General features: G+C 47.3%; 1 protein-coding gene across 1 annotated transcript; it reads left to right on the forward strand.

Moving 5' to 3' along the window:
* Positions 1–10,006: 10,006 nt before the first annotated feature.
* LOC119393529 (uncharacterized) lies at positions 10,007–24,892 on the forward strand. Its single transcript, XM_037660595.2, has 5 exons — positions 10,007–10,283; positions 14,345–14,526; positions 16,417–16,617; positions 19,486–19,718; positions 24,015–24,892. The coding sequence occupies exons 1-5, from the start codon at positions 10,193–10,195 to the stop codon at positions 24,223–24,225; spliced, it is 918 nt and encodes a 305-aa protein (XP_037516523.1). The 5' UTR covers positions 10,007–10,192; the 3' UTR covers positions 24,226–24,892.
* Positions 24,893–26,987: the final 2,095 nt, after the last annotated feature.

The raw sequence follows: 26,987 nt of genomic DNA on the forward strand, positions 1-26,987 counted from the left end.
TCATAGCGTTTTTTAACTGTTCGTCGGAAATAGGCAGCGGAGTGTAGGAGTGAGTCAAAAGCAAATCACAATAAATGTACGTTACTGAAAACGCAAAAATTTGGCTTCCTCGCATATCATAAGCTTAACAGGTGAAGGTTTTCACTAACCATACGGATTCCCAGAACGAGGCACACCGTATAATACCGGTCATACTCTGCCTATACAGGAAACGCCATGCGGCTTCACATTTTGTGGGGACCGAACGAGACACTTACAATCACAAGGAGCTCCAGAAACACTAACCATACGGATTCCCAGAACGAGGCACACCGTATAATACCGGTCATACTCTGCCTATACAGGAAACGCCATGCGGCTTCACATTTTGTGGGGACCGAACGAGACACTTACAATCACAAGGAGCTCCAGAAACAGTCTTCTGTCTGGCTGGCAAAATTTCTGTGATTTCCATAAACAGGTAAGTCAGAGCTCTCGCGTCATTGCGCTTGCCCACGTATACGGGCGCTAGGAAATTGAGAGGTCTTATTTCTACAAAAATTCTCTGAACAGACTAATTTTTTACGTTTAAACAGCACTACTATTTTCTCTTTTTTTCATTTCCCGAATCGCGTATAGGACGAACATGTGGGGCAAATACGGTTTAAAAATTGGGGGACACTTAAGAGTCGAACGCGATAGCGATATCCGGCCCCATCCTCATCGCCCTCTGTTTCGCTTGTCCATATGTTCAGGCGCCCAGCCAGCCAGCCAGCCAAACACACACACACACACACGCACACACACACATACACACGCACGCACGCGCACACACACACACACACACACACACACACACACATACGCACACAACATACCTATAGTAAAGGTAAAGGTTTCCGCCTTCTTCAACAGCACTTTTAGGACAACAGTGTACCCAATACGTGTTTGTAAGAAAATGCGCGCACTAACGCGCGTGCCCTTTGTAATAGGTGGCATGCTTAAAAAAGTCAGTTTCACCGCAAGGGCGAAGCAATGAATGCGATAGCAACAAACTGTAATGTTATACGAAGTGAGGCTAGCAGCTAACTGTTTTGCATCCGATGTCGCGTAACTACAAAACGCTGCTGTAAGAGAATACGGCCGCTCCAGGCAGAGATGCTCTTCGCATAGTCACTTCGCGTTGAGAGCGCAGCATCGTAGAAGGGGTATACAAGCCGCCCGCTGTGATGGCTGTGAATATAGCGCGCGCGCCAGCGATCGCGACCACACCCTTAGATTCAAAGTTCAAATGAGCAGCCTTGTCTCTTCTTGTCTTCGTTTCGTTGACGCCTTTTGTTCTCTGCTCAAATGCACCAACTAGCCCAACAAAAATTTTTATTCAAAGTTCAAAGTTGCTGCCCGCGCGAACCCCCCCCCCCTCGCGTCTTTTCAGGCTCGTTAAAGACGGGCGATGCGTTTCCTGTCTGCTTCGACGGCAGGCCTCCTGAGCGAGGTGATGTTATCGCATGCACCCTCCGAGCGACGGAAATGGGCCGGCTCGTTTGTTGTCTGCTTCGGCCGCGTTCGTCGGTCCCGCTCGCTCGCTTTTCCCGCGGTAGAACATACGATGCGCGGGGGGATCTTATGAATTAGGACTTCATATGGGATTGACATGACGGCGACGGCGACGGCATAAACCAACCGAGACTGTCCATATAGGTGCTATCGCAATAAAACAGCAGCAATTATTACGCGCGTGACACTTTCTCGAAGTTGCGATGCACCCACTACGTGGTCGTAAGGGAATACGCGCAGTAATGTGTGGACGGCTTTAAACCACCAACTTTAAACGGTTTTAAACCACCAGCAGTTCACGTGGCGTGACGCCCGATAGCAATGCACGCTTGTACCACGTTTTACTGCGATATTACATCTCGTGCTGCGACGCATGTACACAGGACGCGTATGTTTGCGAAGCATGAAAGTAATTTTCAGTGAAGTTCCAAGCAATGAGTATTTTGTTCGCTATGTATGCTAATTACGCACATTTGTAATAGATACCATCAAGGGGGAAAAAAGCATTGCCGTGGCTATGTGGTAAAGCACCTGCTTGCCACGCCGAAGGCCAGGGTTCGTTTCCACCTCGGATACACCCTTTTTTTATTATTTGCATCCATGGCAATTTTTCGGTCATGGACAATGATGATATTTCGCTCACGACGAAAGACGTCGACATCTACACCGGAATTTCTGCGGCACAGGCTCTTTAACGATGCCGCGTTAAAAGGTGAAGCGTGAACTGTCGTTTAACGGAGTACAAGTGGGTCTAGTTGGTGCATAGTTTCCGAAGAATTGAGGGCGCAACGTTAAAATGGCAGGAACAAACAAGAAGGGACAAAAGAGAGCGCACGCGACTATCTTTCTCTTTCTTATCTCTTCCTGCGATTTTGACCTTGAGTCCCATATCATTCGTAAACAGTCGCATTTTCTTTTTATCTGTAGTTCGTGCAGTGGGCCGTCGAGAGACCAGGATATACACGCAGCCTGTACGCCGAATCAGACTGCTCAACAAACTTCCGGCGCGTCGAGTTCCACTACAGCGAACGCGCGCAGCCCTTGTACACCCCGACGCTCAAAGTTTTCCGAACGTTGCTAATCTCTAAACGAAATATTGAGTATTAGACGGGAAAATGAAATTGTTTAAAGTAAATGCAGCAACCTGCTATACGCTTCACTGGCGCAGGAGTAAGAACTAATGGCCTCGAACAGACTGAGGCAGCGCATCATTTTACAACAAAGGTGACAGTTAATACAATGGCTCTTCAGTCTGGAACAGTGCGGATCCAGGTCCCAAATAAAAAGACTCAACCCAATCCTTTTCGTTATACTTACTTGACACACATTTGCACCTATATAGCAGTCGTTTATGAATCGCGATGATTAAATCCGCTAAGATGCTTTTTATGATTCTTCCTGTTTTCTACGCCTGCGATTTCTGTTTTTTTTTTCTGGGTAATTTGCATCACCTCAGATACATCTTTTCACGTAGCATTCCACAGCACTAGCTGTTGTTCTCGCGGCTCCTGGTGAGACCGCATTCCAAATAACTGGCGCGGAGCCCCACATGCAACGCTCAGCTCATCGAGGGCTCAGAAGTCGGCACGCCGAAGCTGAAATGATAACTTAGGGAAGATGTTAATATACAGGAGGCTGTGCAACGCCACACACAAGCACCATGACAGCCTTGTTTTTTTACTGAGAGTCTTTAACCATTTCTTGGTCTTCGTGTGTCTGCGCAAAGTAGGAACGCTACACCCCCTCCACCTCCTCCACTTTCAGTTTCCTTCCCCAGTGCAAGGTAGCCAACCGACAAGTCTCCCTGCATTTTCCTTATGGTTTCTCTCTCTTTATTTCACCAGGGTGTACCAAGTTCCACGCTCTACTGAGTTTCATCAGATTTCATAAGGCTACAACTCCATGTACTTGCCTAGCACAAGCGCACTCTGCCGTGTTCAGGACAATCACGTTTTACGGTCTGTCAGTGTAAGTGTTCCACCAAAAAGAAAGGTATTATTTTCAGCCATTTCTTTATTGATATCTCTTCCCTGCTTCAGCTCGCTGTTTATATTTTTCACTGCTAAATAAACGATTTAAACCCGCAACTCATGTCCACGGTAGCGAAAAACGCCTGTTATTCTTATTTTCTTTCCCCTTGTTCCTTTTTATATGAAGCTTTCGGACATTCTACCAATACTGGCAATCTGCGTTGGTGCGATTTTCACCCCGGCTACAATGCTTCGCTAGAAATAGACCTCTCGAGCACACAGACGCCTGTATCCTACACACGCGGTCGTTGAAGAATGGCCGTGCTTTTCAAAGCGCGTGTACGCGTCGAACGAAGAGCCTGACGCACGGCATCAGTCATCGAACACAGCGAGCGCCCTATAATTTAACTGAATGCAAGAAATGGCACCTTCAGCATTGTTTTCGCCCATTGAGCTGTGAAGATAGTAATCTTGCACGACGGTGCGAACAAAAGAAGCTGCCAGGCCAGGCGACCCTGCGCATGAAATTCTTTTTTTTTTTTCGGAAATCGAACGTTTTTGTCTGCGTCGATACAAGTTGGGCAGTCCTTCATTTGTATCTGTCGGCGGTTCAGTGTTATAGGGTTAATCATAAACCAGAGTCAGCATACGAGTCACTGCGGATGGCTCCCCTTTGTTTCCACTGTTGCACGACAGAAGCATGTGTGCGTGCCCGTGTGTGTGTGTGTGTGTGTGTGTGTGCGTGTGCGTGTGCGTGTGCGTGTGCGTGTGCGCGTGTGTGTGTGTGTGTGTGTGTGTGTGTGTGTGTGTGTGTGTGTGTGTGTGTGTGTGTGTGTGTGTGTGTGTGTGTGTGTGTGTGTGTGTGTGTGTGTGTGTGTGTGTGTGTGTGTGTCGCAAATAGCGAGGCGGAGCGAAACGCTGCTGTCATTAAAACGATTGCTTACGAAAGCCTTCTTATGTCCCACAATATTCAACAGGACAAAAGCCAATCTACCACTTCACAAACGTAACTGACTAGGGGCTTCGTAACATGTATCGTAATGCTGAAATTTTTGCTTACATATTGGCGGCCACTCGCTACGGTAGTCTAGTGGTTATGGTGTTCGACTGCCGACCCGAAGGTCGCGGTATCGAATCCCGGCCGCGGAGGGCACATTTCGATGGAGGCAATATGCCAGAGTCCCGTGTACTTAGATTTAGGGGCACGTTAATGAATATCAGATGGGCAAAATTTCTGAAGCCCTCCACTACGGCGTCCCTCATAATCATATCGCGGTTTTTGGACGTAAAACCCCAACGATTATTATTTACAAGTTGGTGACCATGTTCATGAGATTCCAGGTAAATATTAATACCCGTCGACTAATGCATCTTTCAAAGTCGTTTCCTTTCCTGCAATTAAGGAAGTTTAATTTCTCCTTCCCAAGAAGCGAGAAGCAGCAGTGTCTCAAAACGTCAATAATTCACCACGAGCGAACAAGTAGCCCTAAGCCACGTGTCACGGACTGCGATTTTTGCGACCCGGCGTCACGGCGAATTAGCGGGCGCCGCTCGTCCCCGCTGACCGGCGGGAACCGCGTACTCTTGAAAAGAGCCGGGAAGTGCTGAATGGGGTGTCCTTCTTCGAACGTCGCCGCGGACGATTGATCCTTTGTACCTACGGCGGCGGCGGCAGGATCTTGCAAAGGCCGCGAGGTACTCCGAACAAGCTTTTGACTTCAAGACGCTCCGGCTGAGAGCCAAGCAAACTGACCGTTCCCACGGGAAAAACTTCTGGTGGACAAGCCGTATGGCAGCACCCCAACAGATTGTCACCCTCGCTCAGTTGAGGACCCTCTCCTAATTAAAAGAGGGTGCGGTCCGTGTATTTTTAGGGCGGTGTTTCGAACAATGAAACGCGCATGATTGGACCCAGGTAGAGGTCCCTTGTTCCCGCAGGAAAAGGATGAGGGGACACGAGGATGATTTAAGCGCAGGATTTGGCCCTGCTAAGCAGTCTAGTCGCTTACCAACATGGTGTAGAAGCAGATCAACAAGTATCCCTTCTGGAAGTTTTTAGTGTGGCTCTGTATCGGCTGGCCACCTAAACTTAGCCGTTCGTTTAGTTGTGACGAGAAATTAACGTCCGCATCGTAGACATCGGAGCTTCCTCCCGGGTTAGCTCAACCTGCCCGAGATCGCCTTCAAGCACTAGCCTCCCGGAAACACCAGCGTTGCAACACCACCGGCATTGCAGTCGTGCCAGAACTCCGACTTCTCGCATCCGATCGTCGTGGACTCAACGCTGCCGGTCATCACACGTATGCCCTCACCTGTTTATATCTTCGAACTTTCACATCAATAGTTTTAGTGTTTGTTAGTTCTTGTGTAATTCGTAATCCTTCTCTCTTGTAAGCTGATTTATTGATTTCATATGTATTTTGTTAATCGTATGTATTAAGTGTTGATGTATTTTGTTAGTTCTAATAAGTGTTCTGCTACCGTTCCTTGTGCTGCAATACCGCTAGAGTAAAGTTGTTTGTTTTGTTTCGCCCACGTCTCTGATCTCTTCACTGTCTCTGCTTACGTACGGAACGAACTAACCTGCTGTCATCCCGTCGCCGACTTCGCGCTGGCGTCGCTGGTGGCAGCTTGTAACAAAACTGGCGTCCGCGACAGGACGTTCCGTACAAAAGTAAGACAGTGGGGGGGAACGAGAACCGTGCGGACAGCGTAGCGATAGATCCGCGCAGTTGAAGCGGTTGCGTCCTACATGCGAATTGTGGAATTGTGAGCGCGCTGTTTATAGTGGTGATATAGTGACAATTTGCAGTATTGAGGGCATGGATTTTGATAAGTGGATCGCGTGCGGCAAACAGTTAGGCCTCGAGGGCGCCGAACTGAGACAATGGATTAAGGAGCAACAGGAACAGGCGCAGGCGTTAGCCAGAGAAGAGCGGGCACTGGCCCGGGAGGAAAAGGAAAAAGACAGAGAGAAAGAACGGGAAGCGGCAAGGGAAGCCGGAGAACGGGAAGTGCAGATACTGCAATTAAAGATTCGCCTCAGTGAGAGTAGCAGTGTAAGCCGATCTAGCAGTGAGCACGACGATGTCGGGGAGGAGCAGAGTTTGAGAATAAACACAGGTAGACTGCTCGTCACCTTTGATGAAGCAAGGGACGACTTAGATGCGTTTATACGCCGGTTTGAGAGTATCGCCAGAGGGCAAAAGTGGCCCGAAAGCCAGTGGGCGACGGCGCTTTCGACATGTTTAACATGAGAGGCGCTAAGTGTTTATGGCAGGTTACCGCCTAGCGATTCAGCGGACTACACCAAGGTTAAAACCGCCCTCCTGAAGCGCATTCGCTTCACGGCGGATGGTTTCAGAGACAAGTTTAATAAGGAGAAGCCAGTAGGGGGGGAAACAGCAACACAGTACGCGGCCCGCTTAAGCCACTACTTCGATAGATGGGTTGAGCTGTCCAAAACTGAGACAGAATTCGAGTCCCTCCGCGCATTATTGATTAGGGAGAGGTTCTTGCATGGATGTGGTTCGAACCTAGCATTATATCTGAAGGAAAGGAAGGCGGAATCCCTAGAAAACATGCTAGAGCTGGCAGACCAGTTTCTGGAAGCTCAGGGTGGAGCGAGCCTCGCAAAAACGAAGAAAGATAGTCCTCTCACGGAGGAGAAGGGCAAATACGAGAAGGGAGGCAATAGCCACGCACCGCTACCACGGTGCTATATTTGCAATCGGGGAAATCATCCGCCGCACTTATGTCGCAACAGACCTGCCGCCAATATAGCCATCGTCTGTTTCAAGTGTGGAAAAAAGGGACATAGGGCAAACGACTGCCGGTCAGGATCAACTAACGCACTTCAGGCGTCCTGCCTCTACGCACCAAGGGAAATGCGTGAGGATCCCATACGCGATGGGTATATAGAGCTTAGGAATGGCGAAAAAGTCCCCGTCGTCAACGCCGTAAAGGTGACACCGCCGAAAGATCTGGTCGGGAACCTGCCAGTGGTCACAGGCACCCTCCGAGGCGCAGACATCTCAGTGTTGCGGGATACGGGGTGCAACACGGTAATTGTGCGGAGGAAGCTGGTAAAGGAAGACGAGCTGACCGGTACAAGCAGACTCGTCTACTTGGTCGACGGAACAGCGAGGATGCTGCCCGAAGCACGGATTGAGGTTGACACTCCGTACTTTACTGGCCACCTTTCAGCACTGTGCCTGCAAGATGCACTGTATGACCTCATTCTGGGCAACATCGATGGCGCAAGACCTCCTGATGATCCGAGGAAGGAGACCGAAGAACCTGTCTCCACGGAGGAGTTAAGGGAAGAGCCTGTAGCAGCAGCTATCACCCGTTCTCAAGCGCATGCACAGCCGGAAAAATTTGCCAAACTTCGCACGCCTGAGACCACGGCGGGATTGCCGGTAGAGGACGACTATGGCTGCGAGCAGAGAAGAGATGCGACACTCAAGCAATGTTTTGAGAAGATCGGCAGGAAGCAAACATGTCGAAATGAGAAGGGAAGCGTCGAGTATAAGCAAGAACAGGGACTGCTATACCGGCGGTACACAGAGGCCAACGGACGGCTGGTACGCCAACTAGTCGTGCCGCACTGCCACCGAGAAGCTGTACTTAAAACAGCACACGATGGTATAATGGCAGGACACTTGGGCACACAAAAAACCAAGGACCGGATCTCCGAGGAGTTCTTTTGGCCAGGCATCACCGCTGATGTAAAAAGGACGAGCGGCGCCCGTTAATTCGCCGTGACGCCGGGTCGCAAAAATCGCAGTCCGTGACACCACGTTTAGGCACAACGCATTCTCGCGACAAAGCAGGGAATGAACTGTTGAACACGCCGCCACAATACAACGTTGATGTGCAAGTAAGCGACACACCAGCAATGGTAGAAGAGCTATGAGCCACGTTCTTGTGGACCCGACACATACGGCTCACACGAGAATCAGATGGGAAAAAGTTATCGTGACTCGTCCTTTGTTAAGGATACCAGCAATCTTATCTTGCTATCTATTTGGAGAGCTTATGCGACAAAGTTATCGTAACTCGTCCTTTGTTAACCCATATATGACCGAACTCAGAAAAAAATGACAAAACAAATATTTTTTTTTTCACAAAAAGTGTACTTCCGCCCTCAAAAGAAATCACAATTTCTTTATTTACTGTCAGGTAAACGCAACACTGTTTTTCAAGCCGTCCTATACATACAGGACACTGGGCATTAGGGGTGCTATGTGCGGGTGTAAGCCTCGAAACATTTCACGTGCACAGCAGGCCCACGATGCGGCCGAGAGGCTTGGTCTTCCGGTCCCTACGTGGGAGCGGCCCGCTACGTGTTGAGACGCGTCCTGCAGGACCTCAACAAAGTTTACCATACCATATACCGACATTGCACTTCTTCCTCTCCATGACGTCTTTCACACAAAACACGTGTTTGCGCGGAGAAAGCGGTCGGAACGTAGCAGCATGAAAAGCAAGCAATTGCACACGTTGAGAATGAGGCCTGCATGATGTGCTGTAGAAGGTGCTAGTCATCAGCTAAAGAAATAAGCGTCCTATATGTAGGATACTGGGCATATATGGGTTAAGGATACAAGTAATCTTATCTCGCCATCTATTTGGAGAGCAAGTTGTGCGTCTTTAGAATTAACAAGCACCTCTTCAGCTTCGCGATTAGACCGTACTGTTTTTACTTCTAATTTCTGTCTCCCGCATGACGACTACTTTCGTCTCAGGCTACCAACACCAGTGTAAAAAAATCGTGGCACCGGTATTATACTTTCAATGTGCTACTTTCGAAAAAAAATACAGGCATACTTTGATACTTCCCTGTTGCGCAGAGCCTTTTGTGACCAAATGGAAGAGCTGTTAATCCGTACCTGATTTTCATGGTGACATATCCAATGTGCATACATCTCCGGAAATGCTCCGGTGTATCTTCTAGGCGCATTAATCTAATAATCGTTTCTAATCCCACATCTTCACGAGGCTCTGCGTTTCTCTCCTCTAAGCGTAACTGGTCGGCATTACCCTATTTACAGTTTTGGCTAGCTTCATGCAGCTGAAAATATCACCGACAATGCTTGCATTGTTGCTGCAGCATTTCCTCCTCGACTGCGCAGCCAAATCTCAAAATTGTTTTGTTCACTTTCCTCATTGTTTCGCGCCAATTTTCTGCACATTGCAGTTGTCTGAAGTAACGCGACAGCCGCTCAAGACGGAGCGAGAGTGGGAGAGAGAAATTGACAGGAGAGAGAAGGTGAGGGAAGGAGCTGTTGAGCAAACGAGAATGACGTCACAAATGATACAAATAAATTTTGGCCTGCGGCGACGTAGTGGAAGCCGAGTTGACGCCAGTTTCCGTTCCATTGTGATTCCGAAACTATAGACCGGTCTGAACCGGTCTGCCCTTCCTCCGTTGCTGAAGGAAAGAGCGGGAACTGCTCGTCGGCGCGCGCCTGCGACGCAGAACACTCCAGTAGCTGGCAGGGTTATCACCATGCAGGAGGCGCTCCGGCCGAAGGCAAAAAGATCGGCGATTTCCGCTGTCGGCAGAACGCGATAAACGGTGTCAACTCGCAGCGGCCACTGGTAATCAGCGTTGTGATCTTCTGGAGTAGCCGAGAGGCTTTGTATTACGCTGCAAATAGACGGTGCGCACGCTTAGAAACATGAACTCCCCACCAAGCTCTCACGAAGCGATGCAAGGAACAGTTCGAGCCCTATCATGTTCACTTTCCTACAAGGACAGTGAAATTCAAGGTGAGGTTCGTTTTTTTTTACACTTTCTTTTTCTTGTCGTGTCGCTTTATTGGACCTGCATAACCGCAACAGTTGCTTGCCAGTCATACCAGCCGACCTAAAAAATCTTGGATATGAATAAATATATGTAATTGCAAATTGACCAACGTACTTCTTTTAAGTATTTTCCCATCTAAAGGCCCTATTCCTGCTTGTAAAGTATACGATCTATTAATTCTCTTTGTCTCCTTACGCTTGCTTCCGTTACATTTTTGAACTGTTGCTGCTCCTAATTTATTTATTTATTTATTTTGCTACCCCTCCCCCTGCACGTAACGCCTCTAGGTTAAATGAAAACGAAAAATATGGGTATGCATGCCTCTCACACATACCATCAAAATCTAAACTACGAGTATACTGCTCACTAATTAAATAGTAAATAATTTTCTTTTTGTGTTTCTAGTAAATATCCGTGTCAAATAGGTGGTATATATTCCCCATTTCCTTCCCCGCAGTAATGTTACGACGACTTTGTACACCATTGTCTATATTCACGCTTCGATTTAGTGTTTAACTTATACCTGAATTTAGCGCCACGATACATTTGTGCCGTCAGTTACTTTTCTTATGGTTTGATAGGTATACACCTTTTGCAGGCAAATAAACCTTTCAGCGCGAAAAGACAACATACGTAATAAGACACGACACGCCGTTATTCATATGCATGCTCGTCACAGAGTCCGCACTATTTGTTTCGTACTCTTAGCTCACAGCGACGGTTTCCCTCTGTGAATGAGCGTTTGACTATATTTTCAATGTTTTTATATTGTGTCACTTTTATTTGCGGATGACACAAGCATATTTATTTCAAATGAGAATCCTAATGACGTAATAGCTCAGGCGAATAACCTACTGCAGAAAACTAGAAAAGTGGTCCGATGAAAACGTGCTTTCCGTCAAAGTGTCATAAAGCTATCATTTTTCATCCTAGGAATAAACCTGTTACGGTCTCTACAAATCTTTTATATCATTCAAGTGCTCTTGGAATAGTGTCATCTTTTAAATCACTTGGGGTATACTTCTCATAAAATATGCAGTGGGACGACCATGTTAGCGATATCCTCTTAAAAACATCCCGCGTCGCTGGTCTCCTTATGCGCCACAGAAGCATATTGCCCCAAAAAGTAAAATTAATGCTGTATAACTCTCTTTTTTGTTCCTATCTAAATTACTCTACACTTGTATGGACCACGACCACTAAATCAAATCTACAAAAAATATCAATCTTACAAAAACGGCTACTAAAGGTAGTTTATGGATTGCCTTACGGACATACAACAAGCGATCTTTTTGTTCAATTTGACATCCTTAACAAATTTAACTTATACCCCTACAGACTACTACGTAGGTGTAAAGCAGAGTTTTAAAAACTCCAGGACAGCTTATGCAATCTTGCCTCGATAAGGTTGTTTGATGAATGACATAATGCAGCGCTAAAAAAAACGCCAGGCCTGCGCTGAAACCGCAGCACAGTCACAGCGAAAGCTGGAAGACTGACGCAATCATCATTCTTCTCTTTGATGTATAAAGCCTCGAGATGTTCACGCGCCGTTTTATCATGGCTTCTGCCCAGAATCCTCACATCATTAAATCTTGGCACACAAGAGCAGGTCTTACAATGCGCCGAAAGATGCGCAGTGAAATCCTTCTTTAGAATGTTTGCGTGTTCCCTCATGCGGTCATTAACACATCTGCCCGTTTGTCCCACATAGGACTTCCCACAAGTTAGTGGTATTTCATACACCACCCCCGTCGCACACCGAGTGTATGGGGTGGCATGCTTGACTTGGCAGCCCGTCTTTGAGGCGCCCATGATGCGGAGGCACAGTTGGGCCAGCTTGTTGGGTGCGGAAAAAACCACAGGTACATCGTACCTGTGAGCCACCTTTTTCAAATTGTGGCTCACCTTATGCAAGTAAGGCACAACAACCGGCCGTTGGCCGCTCCGCTCACCAGCTGTAGCCGCGTTTTCCCGCGCCCCTGCTTTTAGCTTGCGGTGCAGAGAACCTGCCACAGATGCAATGACCGAGTGAGGGAAGCCGGCTTTTGATAGCCGTTCCAACTGGTGAAGAAAGCTGTCCCGCATCTTGTGCTCACAAGACTTTTTGAGCGAGGATCCCAGACACAGTGTGGCAATGGCCCTCTTCACCAGCTTGGAGTGGGCAGACTCGTACGGCAACAGTTCTTTTTTAGCTCTCGGTAAATAGCACCAGCAAACGTGATCCTCTGAAAAAGTTAGTCTCAAATCTAAAAACTGTATGCTATTTCCAATGGGGTTCTCATGGGTAAAAGTGAGGCCTTGGTAAAAGCCAATGGTAAAGGCCTCACTTTTACCCATGAGAACCCCATTGGAAATAGCATACAGTTTTTAGATTTGAGACTAACTTTTTCAGAGGATCACGTTTGCTGGTGCTATTTACCGAGAGCTAAAAAAGAACCGTTGCCGTACGAGTCTGCCCACTCCAAGCTGGTGAAGAGGGCCATTGCCACACTGTGTCTGGGATCCTCGCTCAAAAAGTCTTGTGAGCACAAGATGCGGGACAGCTTTCTTCACCAATTGGAACGGCTGTCAAAAGCCGGCTTCCCTCATTCGGTCATTGCATCTGTGGCAGGTTCTCTGCACCGCAAGCTAAAAGCAGGGGCGCGGGAAAACGCGGCTACAGCTGGTGAGCGGAGCGGCCAACGGCCGGTTGTTGTGCCTTACTTGCATAAGGTGAGCCACAATTTGAAAAAGGTGGCTCACAGGTACGATGTACCTGTGGTTTTTTCCGCACCCAACAAGCTGTCCCAACTGTGCCCCCGCATCATGGGCGCCTCAAAGACGGGCTGCCAAGTCAAGCATGCCACCCCATACACTCGGTGTGCGACGGGGGTGGTGTATGAAATACCACTAACTTGTGGGAAGTCCTATGTGGGACAAACGGGCAGATGTGTTAATGACCGCATGAGGGAACACGCAAACATTCTAAAGAAGGATTTCACTGCGCACCTTCGGCGCATTGTAAGACCTGCTCTTGTGTGCCAAGATTTAATGATGTGAGGATTCTGGGCAGAAGCCATGATAAAACGGCGCGTGAACTTCTCGAGGCTTTCTACATCAAAGAGAAGAATGATGATTGCGTCAGTCAGACGTCAGTCTTCCTGTACAATGCGGAACGCAATTTTTTCAAATCTTTGATATGATAAGCCCCCTATGGTTGTGACGTTGCGTTTGCGCATTGGGATGTGTATATATGTGCCACAATCTTGTAGTTTCATTAAAGTTGTGAGTAGCGCCTGTCCCGTCGGTTTTTGTTCCTTACTTTGTGGTGTGTGTGTTTTTAGCGCTGCATTATGTCATTCAGCAAGCACCAACTCGCCCAACAACACGTTCTTCTGAAGGTTGTTTGAGTCTCATTACCCACACAGTCACAAAACACACTGGATTTTACCGGCTAGTACACGGGCCTCAAGCATTTTCGCCTCCATCGAAAATGCGGCCGCCGCGGTCGAGATTCGATCCGGCGACCTTCTGGTCAGCAGTCGAGCACCGTAACCGCTAGACCGCCGTGGCGGGCCCTTTCAAAGGTTCTCGCAAAATATCGGAGGTCTCGCACAGTTTTGCCAGATTTGCCAGAACAGTTTTGCCAGTTGCCAGAACCGCACCGTTTTGCCAGAACGCAGCCGTGTGTGGGCGCGTATTGATTGTCCTCTCTTTTCTTCTTGTTTTCTCTATTTTTTTCCTCCCATTCTCCTTCCTCCCGTGCAGGGTAGCAAACCGCGTGCAACCTGGTTAACCTCTCTACCTTTCCTTCACCCTTCTTTCACTCTGTCTCTGTTTGTTTTATTATCTTATTGTAAGCTCAAGCGTTTTACTAAGGTAGAATTTCGCGCAGCCCCGTAGTTGCAGAAATTAAGGGGACTTTCTTCTTCGTCTTCGATTTTTTTTTTTTTTTTCATTTGACGCCCGTGTGCATTCGTCCAAGCATTTTCATTACGCATTAAAACGAGACCTTATTTCATCCACGCACGTTTCCTCACAGATGAAACGCCAATCGATGCAGCCTCCGGGAACCTGTCTATCGATCCACAGATTTCCGACTTCTGGACTAGGCTGGTTCACGACATCACCGAAAGACAGGCATGGAGGGTGAAGGCGTTCGACGAAATCGGCGAACGCCTGCTGGATGCGTACTCCGAGGACGTGCGCCACTACCCGCTTCCAGTGAGCATCCTAAAAGCTGATTGGATCCGTCGCATCACGCTCTTATTCATCGGCTTATGGTATAAGCCACTGCGCGAACGTCACAACGCGGCGGTTCAGCCATAGGTTATGCGTAGAACTCGCCGCTCTTGTGCTGAAAAGTAAGCGTATTGGTAATTGCATCTCCAAGCTTGTTAGGGTGTGTTGAAGGATAGGAAGATAATATCACAGAGGTCAAGAAATGGAGTGGGAAAAGCGCTTACTTCCAACTGGTTTTTATTTTGCAAAATACGAATAATATACTGTCACGTCTAAACGATGGCGTCAAGGCAACAAGGGAAAGTGGCCACCACGAGCGGCAATCACCGTTGCTCTGAGAAAGACGAGGTTGGAGCACCTGCTCTTGTGAACATATCTGAATCGTGGCCTCCGCGATTGGCACTTGCAACGCAACGGCGCGTTTCCGGTGCCATTCGCGGAGGCCACGTGTGAATATAGGCCCCGCCTTTCCTTGTCGCACCATGGTCCTGTTCCGCGTTGCGACAGTATGTACAGCTCAGTGTAAACAAATATGACGGCCTCTCTCGTTCTTTTCTCTTTTTTTGTTATTATTTTTTGTGAGGGGCGGGGGGGCATTTATTCCTATTCTTTAGCACGCTGTGTTTCGCGAAATTTTTACTTTAGCTGTAGCCTGACATCTCATGTAATTTCAAGAAACCGTTTCAGGGACCCATTAAAATTGTATAAACTCTCCGAATTTCGTGTTCATATTGTCAGTTCACGACGATGGCTAAGTGGGCTAGTTGATATTGCATCTTAGAAAGGTTGCAGCGCACATAGAGTGAAGAAATAAATAATACACAGCGCTGTGTCTTCTGTCTTTTTCACTCTGTTCCCATCTGTGGGCGCTGTAACCTTTTAACATATTTATTTATTTATTTATTTATTTATTTATTTATTTATTTATTTATTTATTTATTTATTTATTTATTTATTTATTTATTTAAGTACTCTCGATGCCATTTGCGGTGTTACAGAGAGGAGTTGTGTTGCAAGTTTAAAATGGCGCTCTTGAATGACGCATGATCGGGGTTGCTAGCGATGGAGGCAGGGGGGTGATTCCATTCTGGTAAGTCTTCGGCACGTGGGTAAGCACATGTTGGTCTGGCAGAACGGCACTTGAACTTTGAAGTTATGGTCGACGCGAGATGAAACGTAAGGGCTAGAACAATGTGCGTTTTAGTCCAGGATTCATAAAGAAGATTTTATAAAAGAGGCATAGGCGGGCCTGCTTCCTCCTGTTAGAAAGGTTAAGGAGGTCTAGAGAAGTTTTTACTGAAGTGATACTGGCAGTAAGGGAGTAATTAGCAAGAATGAAACGAGCTGAGCGATTATGGATGGCTTCTAATGCGTTTATATGCGTTCAAAAATTGAGACCCCAGATTGAAGAGGCGTACTCGATTTTATACCTCTCTTGTATTTTATAAAGAAGTCTTAATGAACCAGGAGCCAATGCGAAGTTACGATGCAAGAAGCCGTGAGTCCGGTTCGCATTGTTAACCACATAGTTAATATGAGTATTACATGATAAATTGTTATCTATGTTAACGCCTAGGTATCTGTAAGTATTGAAAGACGACAACTAAAATTTAATAATTGAATAAACAGGGTTAGTGCAGTCAGTACTTCCTCGGGAGCTTTGCATTTGTTAACATTCAATTTCATAGACAAGAGTGAACACCAAGGAGTAATGTTGTCAAGATCAGATTGAAGTTGCGATGAATCATGAGGGTTAGTTATTACGCGGCAGATATTGTCAGGCTGAGTCCTCCTACGCCCTAAGTTATCTTCCTCCGTTGTCGATAAGAAGATGCAAATGGCTTCTTATCGATAAAGTATTCTTTCTCTCAGGAGGAAAGAATCCGCATGAAGCATCGTAGGCACGCAGCCCTGAAGTTCAGAGCCGATCCGGAGCGCTGGTCCCGACTCGTCTTGGCTGGGCTGGGAGAAGCGGCCGCAGGCACATCGGCGGGCCCGGCCACTGCAGCGTTAGGCCACTCTGGATTGCTGCACGCCTTCCGAGACTTTGCGACGCATATTCACTACTTCCAGGTACGCACAATGCGCTCCCACTATATTTGTTGGCAGCCTAGAAACTACGCACCACGCTGCGCTATACAGTGTATCTATGGCGGAAGTGAATACTGTACAATGAATAGCTGAATACTGTAGAATGCGCCCGTCGTCCTGTACTCGATGAACTGTCATCGTGTGTTACTTGACATTAGCGTGTTGGTACGATTGACCGTTTCAGATTATGAAAGGCAGTGAATTGAATGCAGAATAATCACTTTTGCTAAGCGAGCTTCACAGAAGTGTAGGACATCACAATATGCGCAATAATCGCGGATACTACATACTTGGGTAGCCATGGGGGAGGGGTGTTCAATCCCCCCCCCTAAAATTTTTCTGTTTTGCCTGTTTTGCATGTGTTAGTTACACATACAAATGCACGCATTTGAACATTGAAGTTATAGTGTGATTGAACCCTCCTCCCCCCCCCCCCCCCCACCCGAAAAAGATGTCTGACTATTCTACTGCGCATACATATGTACTAGTTAGCAAACCGTATCGACCTACTGTTTTAATAGAATATTTCAGAGACATGCTGTATATAGGCGTATAAAACTGGAGCCGACCAGGATTCAAAACAAAACATTTTGCTATGAACACGTTACTGAGCACAAGTTCAGGGACATAGAAACTCGAAGCGGTCTGCCAGGAGCGCTGATGCACTAATTTACAGCCTGCTGTGCTAATTTTTTCCCCACTTCGAAAATCCTGGGGAAAGAACCACGTTACATGACGTTACACAAATGCATGTTAACGCCACGAAGAGGTCCCAAAACGTAGGTACGTGCGGAAGCAGCCAAAAGTAGGTTGGCGTGAGCCCACTTCCGGAGCACTATCTACTTATGTAGTTCCATCTCTCAGTAATTAGTCTCTAGTTTTTTTTTTTTCTAGGCTATACCCACTTGGCATATGTCATCAGAAAACAAGATCCCGGGACCGTGACTCGTGGTTTCGTGCGTGCACAAGGCCACGAAAGCCTTATTGTGTTATTTGAATGCGACCGCTCTTCACGAGCGTTTCTGAACTACCACCGCGAGTTCGTGTTTCGTGTGCCCACACTAACTGTTCCTTTCTTCTTTTCCTTTCTCTTGTTCTTTCTTCCCTATCTTATCTATTATTCCCCCTTTCCCCCACCCCCCGTGTAGGGTAGCCAACAGAGCCAAAGCTTGGTTAATCTCCCTGCCGTTCCCCTTCGTCTATGTCTCTCGTCGGTGTCCCAAAACGCCACCCTTCCGGGGTCTCACCAGTCAGTCCTGCATAATGCACTTATAGGGCAATTAAGTTTGTAGATTTTTGGAGAATCCTTAAAGGCATCGAGCCATCCGGTGCACCAATAACCCGGCTCTTCTCTACTTCCTCACATTTTTCGCATTTTATACACAGCGAACAGACGAAGAGCAGCCTCCGAAAAGAGGCTGAAGGAGAGTATGTTCTCCATGTCAGAAGCGACGGCACTGGTTCAACAAAAGATCAGTCCTTTGGCCCGGACTCGAGATGAGAATCACCGCCACTCCGCTTTCGTCTGCTTCCGCGCATACCTGCGTCCCAACACCTGTTCACGACTTTAACAGCCCTCGATAAGCGTCACGAAAGCCCTTCTATACGTCAGATGCCTCCACGCCACGTTAATGTCTTTGTCGTGAGGCGTGGAAGATTGAATTCAGCCTCCCGCGCTATTTCCCAATTAAATGAACGCGTGTTCTAGGCTTTTCTAGTCTTTAGCGCTTCGTTTGACATTCGTGCTTGCAGCGAAACTACATACGTAGGCGTATCATATAATAAAAAAGTTTGCCTACACTTTTTCTCGAAGCTGTTGCTAAAGGCCGCGCCTCGGCAAAGAGCATAGGAATAAAAATGATAATGAACTAACAGGGTGTTTAACAGAGTTAGCAGTTGTGCTTGGCTATTTTGCTTGGAAGTAAGGGCGCAAAACGACTCTAAGTACGTCCGCAATCCAACGGTCTCGGCAGGCAGAGGTCTCAGTCTTATTACGTTTCCTGAATGCAAATTGTTTTCACCATGTCTCTTCTACGTTCGTTGTCTCTACAGACAGTGAAAAAAAAATTACGCAGTTTGCACGAGGGTGTTACTGGAAGGCATACATCTTGTCGCTATGCACCACAGAATGTTTTTGTAAGCACGAAATAGCCGCTATAATCAGGTGCGACACATACAGCTGTGACTGGATATTCGTGCACCTTCTCTTTGTCCGCCGAGAGGGCAGTGATATTCATGGCGCCTGATAGGCTCGACCATCGTCGCCGCATTATCAGAAAAAGCCACAGTTTCGTCGCAAGGGCGAAGCAATGAAATCGATAGCAACAAATTGGAATGTTACACAAAGTAAGGCTAGCAGCCCATTCCTTCAGCATCCGACCTGGCACACCACCCTTGTGGTTACTAACTGCACTTACTAAACATATGTGACAAGCAGTTAGTACCCCAACGTTAGCAAGTACTACTACCTTTTTTTAAGTGTGTGTGTGTGTGTGTGTGTGTGTGTGTGTGTGTGTGTGTGTGTGTGTGTGCGTGCGTGCGTGCGTGCGTGCGTGCGTGCGTGCGTGCGTGCGTGTGTGCGTGCGTGCGTGCGTTTTCTTGTGTCTTCGTATTTTGTTCTGTCTAACATCGCAGATGTCTTAGTGCTGCCCACGTTCCTGGGATCTCGGTGCTATTGCAACGCAATCGCCAAACTTAAACTAAGCCTAAAATATGTTGTTTTCGCCCTTTGCAGCATAATCACTATGTGGTTCTTTCCGTTTCGGGAATGACACACGTATTGACAAGTGTTATTGCCTAAATTTTTAAATTTTCGCACGCGGTTTCCTTCTTTTTTTGGAAAAAGTGCAGATCACTCGGGGCCTCATGGAAGCGGCAGGCGTGGCCGTGCCATTGACAGCCAATGCGTCTTCGTCCGTACACGACGTAGACAAGCTGGACCCCGTGATGCTGGCCGGATACTGCGAGCGCTGGGAAGACCTCCGAGACACTGCTCTGTGGCACGACTGCCTCGAGTACCACTATGCCATCAACACGCACCACCAGCAGAACGAACTGTGGCACACGGAGGAAGGCGAGACTAAGTACGCGTCGACGCAAATACATTCCTGCACACTATAGATATATATTGTGAACCACTGTGACAAAGTCAAACTTCTCCATTCGATCATTCCAACGACTATAGGCGGCGGTAGGTCAAAATGGCGGACGAGACGGTGATGAGGCGATCTCGCAAGCGTGCGCGTCTTGAGCAGCAAAGCTCGTCAGGCCCTCTAGTTTCGCTGCAGACGATACTTTCTAGCGCTCAAGAAACGAATGAATGAAGGCGAAACGACGTTCAATGCCGGTCACATCACCATGTATCAGCTTCGGAGGAGGGCCGCGTGGCGCCGCCTGCGTCGCTGGAATGACCGAATACTTGCTAAGTTTAGTCTCTGCAGCTTTTTGTATAAGTTGTAATTCATCTTTACCCATGAAAGGTTAACTGTGGCCTGGCTGACACGCTGTCAAGAAGCATGACGTCACAATAGCCTGCTCTGTCGCCTTTCATCAATTGTTCTTACGTTTTGTCTTAAGGCACCTCTTACGGAGGTAACATAATTTTTTCTGCAGCTCATCTTATTTCTCCTTTTGGCGTCCATTTAACATCAGTACATACGCGTTCTTATATACTGGGTGTTTCAGCGAACTTGCGCCAAGTATTAAAAGAACAAACATATGCACTACGCGTGTCGAACTAGCCGATTATTTTTCTGGATCGTATTCTGCACGTCATGATATTGTTTCCAATCCGCCAAGCTTTTAACAAAGATTGCGTAAGTAGCTTTTAAAATAGTAAGAATTTTCCATGCAAAAGTTGGTGCGCTAGTTCAGAAACGACGGATTATTTCATTTATGATAACTGCCGTGTTAAATTCTTTCATAATTTCTTTTAAGTGCGCAGAAATTTAGAAGATACTTGGCATATATATATATATATATATATATATATATATATATATATATATATATATATATATATATATATATATATATATATATATATATGCTAACACTCCTAGGTTTAAATACAGATATATAAGCCTATAAAAAGTGGACGGGAGGAGATGACCGCCGCCGTAGCTCAGTGGTAGAGCATCGTCGGATGCGTTATTCGAATTCAGGGGTGCTATGCAGGATGGCCCGAGCTTCTTGGGAACACGAGTTTGCTCCGAGCTCGCATTACGGCGGACATGATAGGAAGACAGTGCGAAGCGCGCGATAGCAGCGTTGATAAAAACGGCTACAAGCACGAGCATGGCATCACCAACGCATGTGCGGCATTCGCGGCGGTTTTCAAAGGAACAACGCGTGCGAACGCGTCAGCGCCGCCACTCAGTCAACATTTCAATCGTGCAGCGACGTCAGTGCGACTGTCGCGCTGTCTTTTTCCCAACTTATCATCGCGTCTCCCACGGGCGTGTTCGTGGGCGTTTGTCCTCTTTCGGAAAGTTCTTTCGTTCCACCTGCCGCATGGAAATTTCCACTCTCGAAGCAACAAGGGCGCACACGCAGCACTCTCGTGCAGCACGTTTCGCTTCTCTCAAATATTACACATAAATAAAGGGACAGGTTACTCCTACTTACAATACACGTCTGAAGATTTTTCTGCAGTAACGAATCGGTAGAAACAATGTCTCCACAGACAAATAAAAAGTAACATTTCTTGCCGAAAATGACACCAGGGACGCTTGCTTCACGGCTGTGAGTGGTATGTCGTGAGCGCGGTGAAATTGAATGCGAGACATCGTAGTCACGTGATGATATAACCTTTAATTTTTCGTGCGTGTGTGCATAGCCTGCGCGATTAAGCTCATAGATGAATCGGGCCGCTCGCTGGCGTTGCGGCGTGAGCACCAGGGGCGTAGCCAAAGGGGGGGGGGAGGTTCAAACCCCCCCCGAAATTTTTCAGTTTTGCTTGCGTATATAGGCACGCACACATACAAACGCACGCACGAACATACATAAAGTATGGTTGAACCCCCCCCCGAAAAAAATTTCTGGCTACGCCCCTGGTGAGCACTGCTCTTCGGCTCGAGCAAACGCGGCGGGCGGACCCGATCTTCGCCGCGGGCGTCTGTCAGTGAAACTGATTGACGCACGAACTCGGGTACGAACTCGTTGATTATGAAAAGGCCCCAGTTCAACTCGTGACGGTCATAGTGCCGGTGTGCCTGACAAGCGTTTCATGCGATGGACACTAAGCAACATCTTCTTTTGCATATACAGCTTGCACTACTTGTGCAAGGCTGTAACTATCGGGGAAGCGTGTGATCCCCTAGCTTTTCCCAGCTTTTTACGTGGCTAGTCTACTCAGTCTGCTCGGTCTTCTCTGGAGTGAATGCCCCGTATGCTCGGTCTCAGTTTTGGTGGTATTAGTTAGCTAGGTCTTAAATGACATGATATTGAATAGTTCTGTCTTATGTGGTAATGTTTTAGTCAACACGTCATTAATTACTCAGGTCTAATTAGCAAAGTATTAGTTAGCATGGGGCTAATTAACATAATCCTAATTAGTAAGATCATATTTAGCATGACCTTAGCTAGTAATGCCCTATTTAGTTTTAGTTTAATTAGCTCCCTAATTAGCGTTGTGCTAATTAGCATGGTATTAATTAGCTGCCTCCTAGCTTTTCGCGGCTTCATTAGCATGGTCTTAGTAAGATGTGGCTTAATTAGCTCAGTCTTAGCATGACTTGGCTTAATCAGCTTGGTCATATCTTGTCCATGGTTTAATTAGCTAGGTATACCGCCCAGCCAATTAGCTAATCAACCGTGCGCACGTGCTCGGGGAGCGAGTAGACGATGAATAAGAGGACGAAGAGGGTGCGCCGGCCGAGCAACGCGGTAGAATGTAGAGGCCGACCATGATGATTACACATGCGGCTTCGGCAAATAGCTCCGGCCGAGCGCCTTACAACGCCGCGGCCGGAGCTAATCTCAGAGGCCGCGGTGCTGATTATTCTGAAGGATACTTAGTGCAGACATTAAACGCTTGAAAAGAAATTTAAACAGCCCGTACCTCTAAAAAATATCGTTAGTAAAAGTTTCTGACACTTTTCTTGCACGGGTGCACTTCTGCATTCAGTGGAACGGCAAACAAATGAAAGAAGATGCCTATGGTTTGAAGACTCCACCCAACTTTGTCGACCGCCCTTGACGTGACGCCGCGTTCCATGTAACCAATGGAACGCAGCGCGCGCTGAGGGATGGAATCGACCTTTTCTTACTGTTTCCTCGTTCAAAAGGGGGTGTCGCCAGCGCTCGGAAAGATTCCGAGTTTCGCCAAACTTGGGCCATCCTGCATAGCACCCCAGGTCGCAGGTTCGGTCCCTGCCGGCGGCAAGTTATCTTTTCGTCCACTTTACTTTTTTCAAATTTATATCCTAAGTGGCATTATTGTCTGTTAGTTCTCATTAATATTAACGCGATAGCGTTAGAGAGCTCGTGTCGCAGAAATTCCGGTGTCGGTGTCGGCACCGTTGGTTGTGAGCGAAAAATCGTCCGTGAGCGAAAAATCAAGAAAGAAGCAAATAAAGTAAAGAATAAAATTTTCGGTCCCATTGAGGATCGAACCCGGGCCGTTCGCGTGGCAAGCAGGTGTCCTACCACAAAACCACGATGTTACTTGCAGCTGACACAGAAAAAAACGCTACATAAATGTCATGCGCTGAAGGAGTCTCCTTAACGCATTTTGTTCGGCAGGTGTCACGACAAAAACGAGCCCGCTCGGCGATTTGTAGGCGCATTGGCGAGACCATCAAACTACGTCGAAAAAGGCCGGGATAGTGCAGCCATCGCCGCTAAAAACACACACAACTTTCAAACAGCTCTAAAAATGGACAACTATGTCCATCTAGCGGAAAACATATCAAGCCAATGCTGTCTTTCTAGAGGAGGCGTTGATCAAGCAAACAGCAAACGCTAGATAATGTGCTTCCATCTGTGAAATAGTGTGAGAAATATGTCTCGACTTTTTTTGGCCTCCGAGATGGCAAGCGCGCGGCGTGCATCTTGGAGGCCATGCGATTCTTGTTTTAGATCGAAACCCTCTACCATATGCGCGCGCGCGCATGTGTATCTGTGTGCGTGCGTGTGTAACAATACAGATTAATAAGTATGCACTTAGTGGTTGAAGTGCGCACTAGGGGCCGGATTTCGCTAACGCGTTCAACTCTTAAAGGCGAAGCTTAAGGGTCCTTCAATTTTTGTGTCTAACAACGATATATATATATATATATATATATATATATATATATATATATATATATATATATATATATACACGTGTATGACCGTAATAGTTTGTGTCTTCTATTTTTCTTTCGTCACGGACGAAGGGAGGAACAATGCTGCCGAGCTCTGCCGGAGTTGCTGTGTGACAAGGCGTCGCGAAAGTTGCAGAAGGAGCTCAACGGCGGGGTTTCTTCGACTATGTGGTCCGTGGAGGTGCAGTTCTACCTGGGAATGCCCGAGAAGTGGCTCGACCGCGCGTTTAAGATGGCCGCCTCGTTAGCTTCGTGTCAAAAGATACACGACACCATCACTTGACAACAGTTCTTAGCTGGGCTAGTTGGTTTTCGTACATTCTCGTGAAACAGCGCCAACGACGGGACAACGGAAGACACAAAGCGCCTTGTCATGCGTCTTCTTCTGTTGTCCCGTCGTTGGTGCTGTTTCACCAGAATGTACAGCCAGCGGCCAATGTCTCTGGACAACGAGACACAAGGAAAAGCTGAATCGGCAGGCAGTCCTGAATTCAGATTTCCGGCCTGTTCTAAAACGCGCTAACGTGCACTGTACAGTTCGACCGAATACAGTGACAAATTGCTGGGGATTTCAAAGGTTTTCGCAGACCTAGTGGTCTCTAAACATTTGACGCCGACTTTACATCCCTTAACGCTCGCTTTAAGCTCATCACCTAGGATGATCGACGCGTATGCTCATTCTGCTGGTTTCATTTGTCTCAACAGCTACATATACGGGCTAGCACGCACTGGCAAACTATACACTGGTATCCTCGTTTTGTTTTGCACATAAAGAGCTATCTTATTTAAATTGATACTGATGGGACACAACGCATCGATTCGTCTATTGTGCCTGACAGAGTGGTGTTTCGTCGTGAGTGCAGCTCTACTGACAAATAAAATGCATTCATAATGACACTGGCGGCAAGCGTTGTTAATGTACTTTGTTTTCTTGAAGTACTGTTTACAGAATGTCTATGTGGGAGAATTTATGCTATAAGCGTGTCATTTTCAATCCCTTGGTAGCGTATTTGGTGCATTCATTCTATCGACGCTGTGTGCTTCGCTATTTACGAATGCTGAATAGCCGCAGCTGCTGTTGAAGCTGTACAGGTATCAATAAGTGACAAGCGGCTTTAGCCGACTATCTAGCCATGTCGCAGTTACATGCTGATACTTTTTTTATCATTTCTTTACACATCTCAAGCTCGCTGTCGATAGCAAGCGAGCAAGCGACTTATCTAAGTCAAGTCCTTTGCTCTGTCCATGTGGTGCGTGTAAAGCCGATAAGTGCGTTGATAAAGCTCCACATTCGAGTGGCCTACATAACAGACCTTGAAAACGCTGCCTGCTGTACCCACATTTCCGCCCGACTGCTGACGCCCTTGTCTTTTTTTACTGTTCTTCGCACTTTTTAAGGCGAAAGCCTTAGGTGCCTCATCAAACGCGAAAATTGACCGTGAGTGGCATCGACATGGGCAGTGCGAGAAATCTTCATCACGTGATGAAGTCACCATATGACGTCACTTATTGCCATAATTTGTGACGTCATCACATGAAATCGTCGTTTGGCCAAAGGCAGGCCGATCCCGGAGGCACTGCGAAACCCAGTGAGGTGCGGAAAGCTTTCAGTGCCTGCGATCCCGGAGACAGTGCGGAAAGCTTTCGTGGAAAGGAATAGGGGGGGAGAGGGGGAGTGTCAATACAGTCGATTGAGAAGACGACGGCTATCGCCTTCAAGCCGTCTCAGGGAATACATGAGGGGTCGTGCGAAATTCCTCCGTTCTCTTGCCCTTGTACCCCACTTTCCTCTAGCTAAACTTCCGGCATTTCCATATGTCGTTTCGCTCTCACATTCTTAAACCCCGACTCAAGTTAACCTCATTTCCGCCTACGAAGTCCTTCTTGGCCAGTCACGAGCTCACGCGGCAAACTTGATCGACTGAGGAGCAGGAGTGCGCAGGCCGGTTCCCCGCGTTCTTTCGAACCTCCGTTGTTCTGTTCTTTACATCCTCTGTTCTCCTCTATGCTGTTCTGTTATTTATTCCCCCGCTCTGTCTTACCACACAGACTCTGAGCCACGCTCTCTAGAAGGCTTGTAGAAGTAACTTATTTTCCTCGCCATATTCAGTCACTTCCCTGGACGTTTCCATTTACGAATACACCTAGATCCGAATAAGAGGCTGGGTCCGAGCTAGTTGGTACACTGACATTATGAAACCGTTAAGCGCACAAAGACGGGAACAAGAAGACGACAACTTCTTGTTCCCGTCTTTGTGCGCTTAACGGTTTCATAATACCTAGATCCGGGTTTCCTCTTTTGTTATTTTCATTCAAAAGTAAAAGGTGCAGCGGAATCCCATGGTGAAAGAAAGTACACCGCGTATTCTCATTCGCTTATCTCAGATGACCAAGAACACATCCTAGCTCCTTATGCATATAAAAACTCCCTGCACTTAATTTCTTGCCTTTCTTTCTCTCCACACTCGGAGATAACTGCAATCGATGCCGACCGCGAAATGCTTGGTCTTGCGCTGCACATGTATAATTGCCAGCCCGAAATACGTTAGTGGAAGAGATGACCATGTCAAACACCAAGAAGGCGAGACAGTTTACCCTCCACATTCATATTTCTGCTTCCCGTCTTCTCACCTGCGGTAAAGATCTACCGTAGCACGTCGCGCCTATCGTGTAAAAGAGCACACGCATCTGCTGTAAACGTAGCGGCGCAACCGCTCCCACGTTAATCTATTTTTCAGTAGATTCTCCAGCAGGGAATGACCACGACGCGCAATATCTCCTGCCGGAACGCGGGGTAATAAATGTATTCTGCGGAGGCCACCGCAGGTGGGCGCTCTCGCCCCATATACAGCTCAGCCAGAAGCAGATATACCATGCAGAGACAGCGAACAAAATAAAGAAAAAAATTAAAACGATTATGCCCAACCACTAGAAAGCACGCGCGTGCATGATGCGCCAAAGTCCCTTTTCTTCCTCGCTGCCTCGGAACATCCGGAGTGGCCACCACGAAGCGGAAGTATCTGCAGGACGCGCGCCAACTGTTGC

Source organism: Rhipicephalus sanguineus, chromosome 5, assembly GCF_013339695.2.
Source record: "Rhipicephalus sanguineus isolate Rsan-2018 chromosome 5, BIME_Rsan_1.4, whole genome shotgun sequence".
Lineage (NCBI taxonomy): Eukaryota > Metazoa > Arthropoda > Arachnida > Ixodida > Ixodidae > Rhipicephalus > Rhipicephalus sanguineus.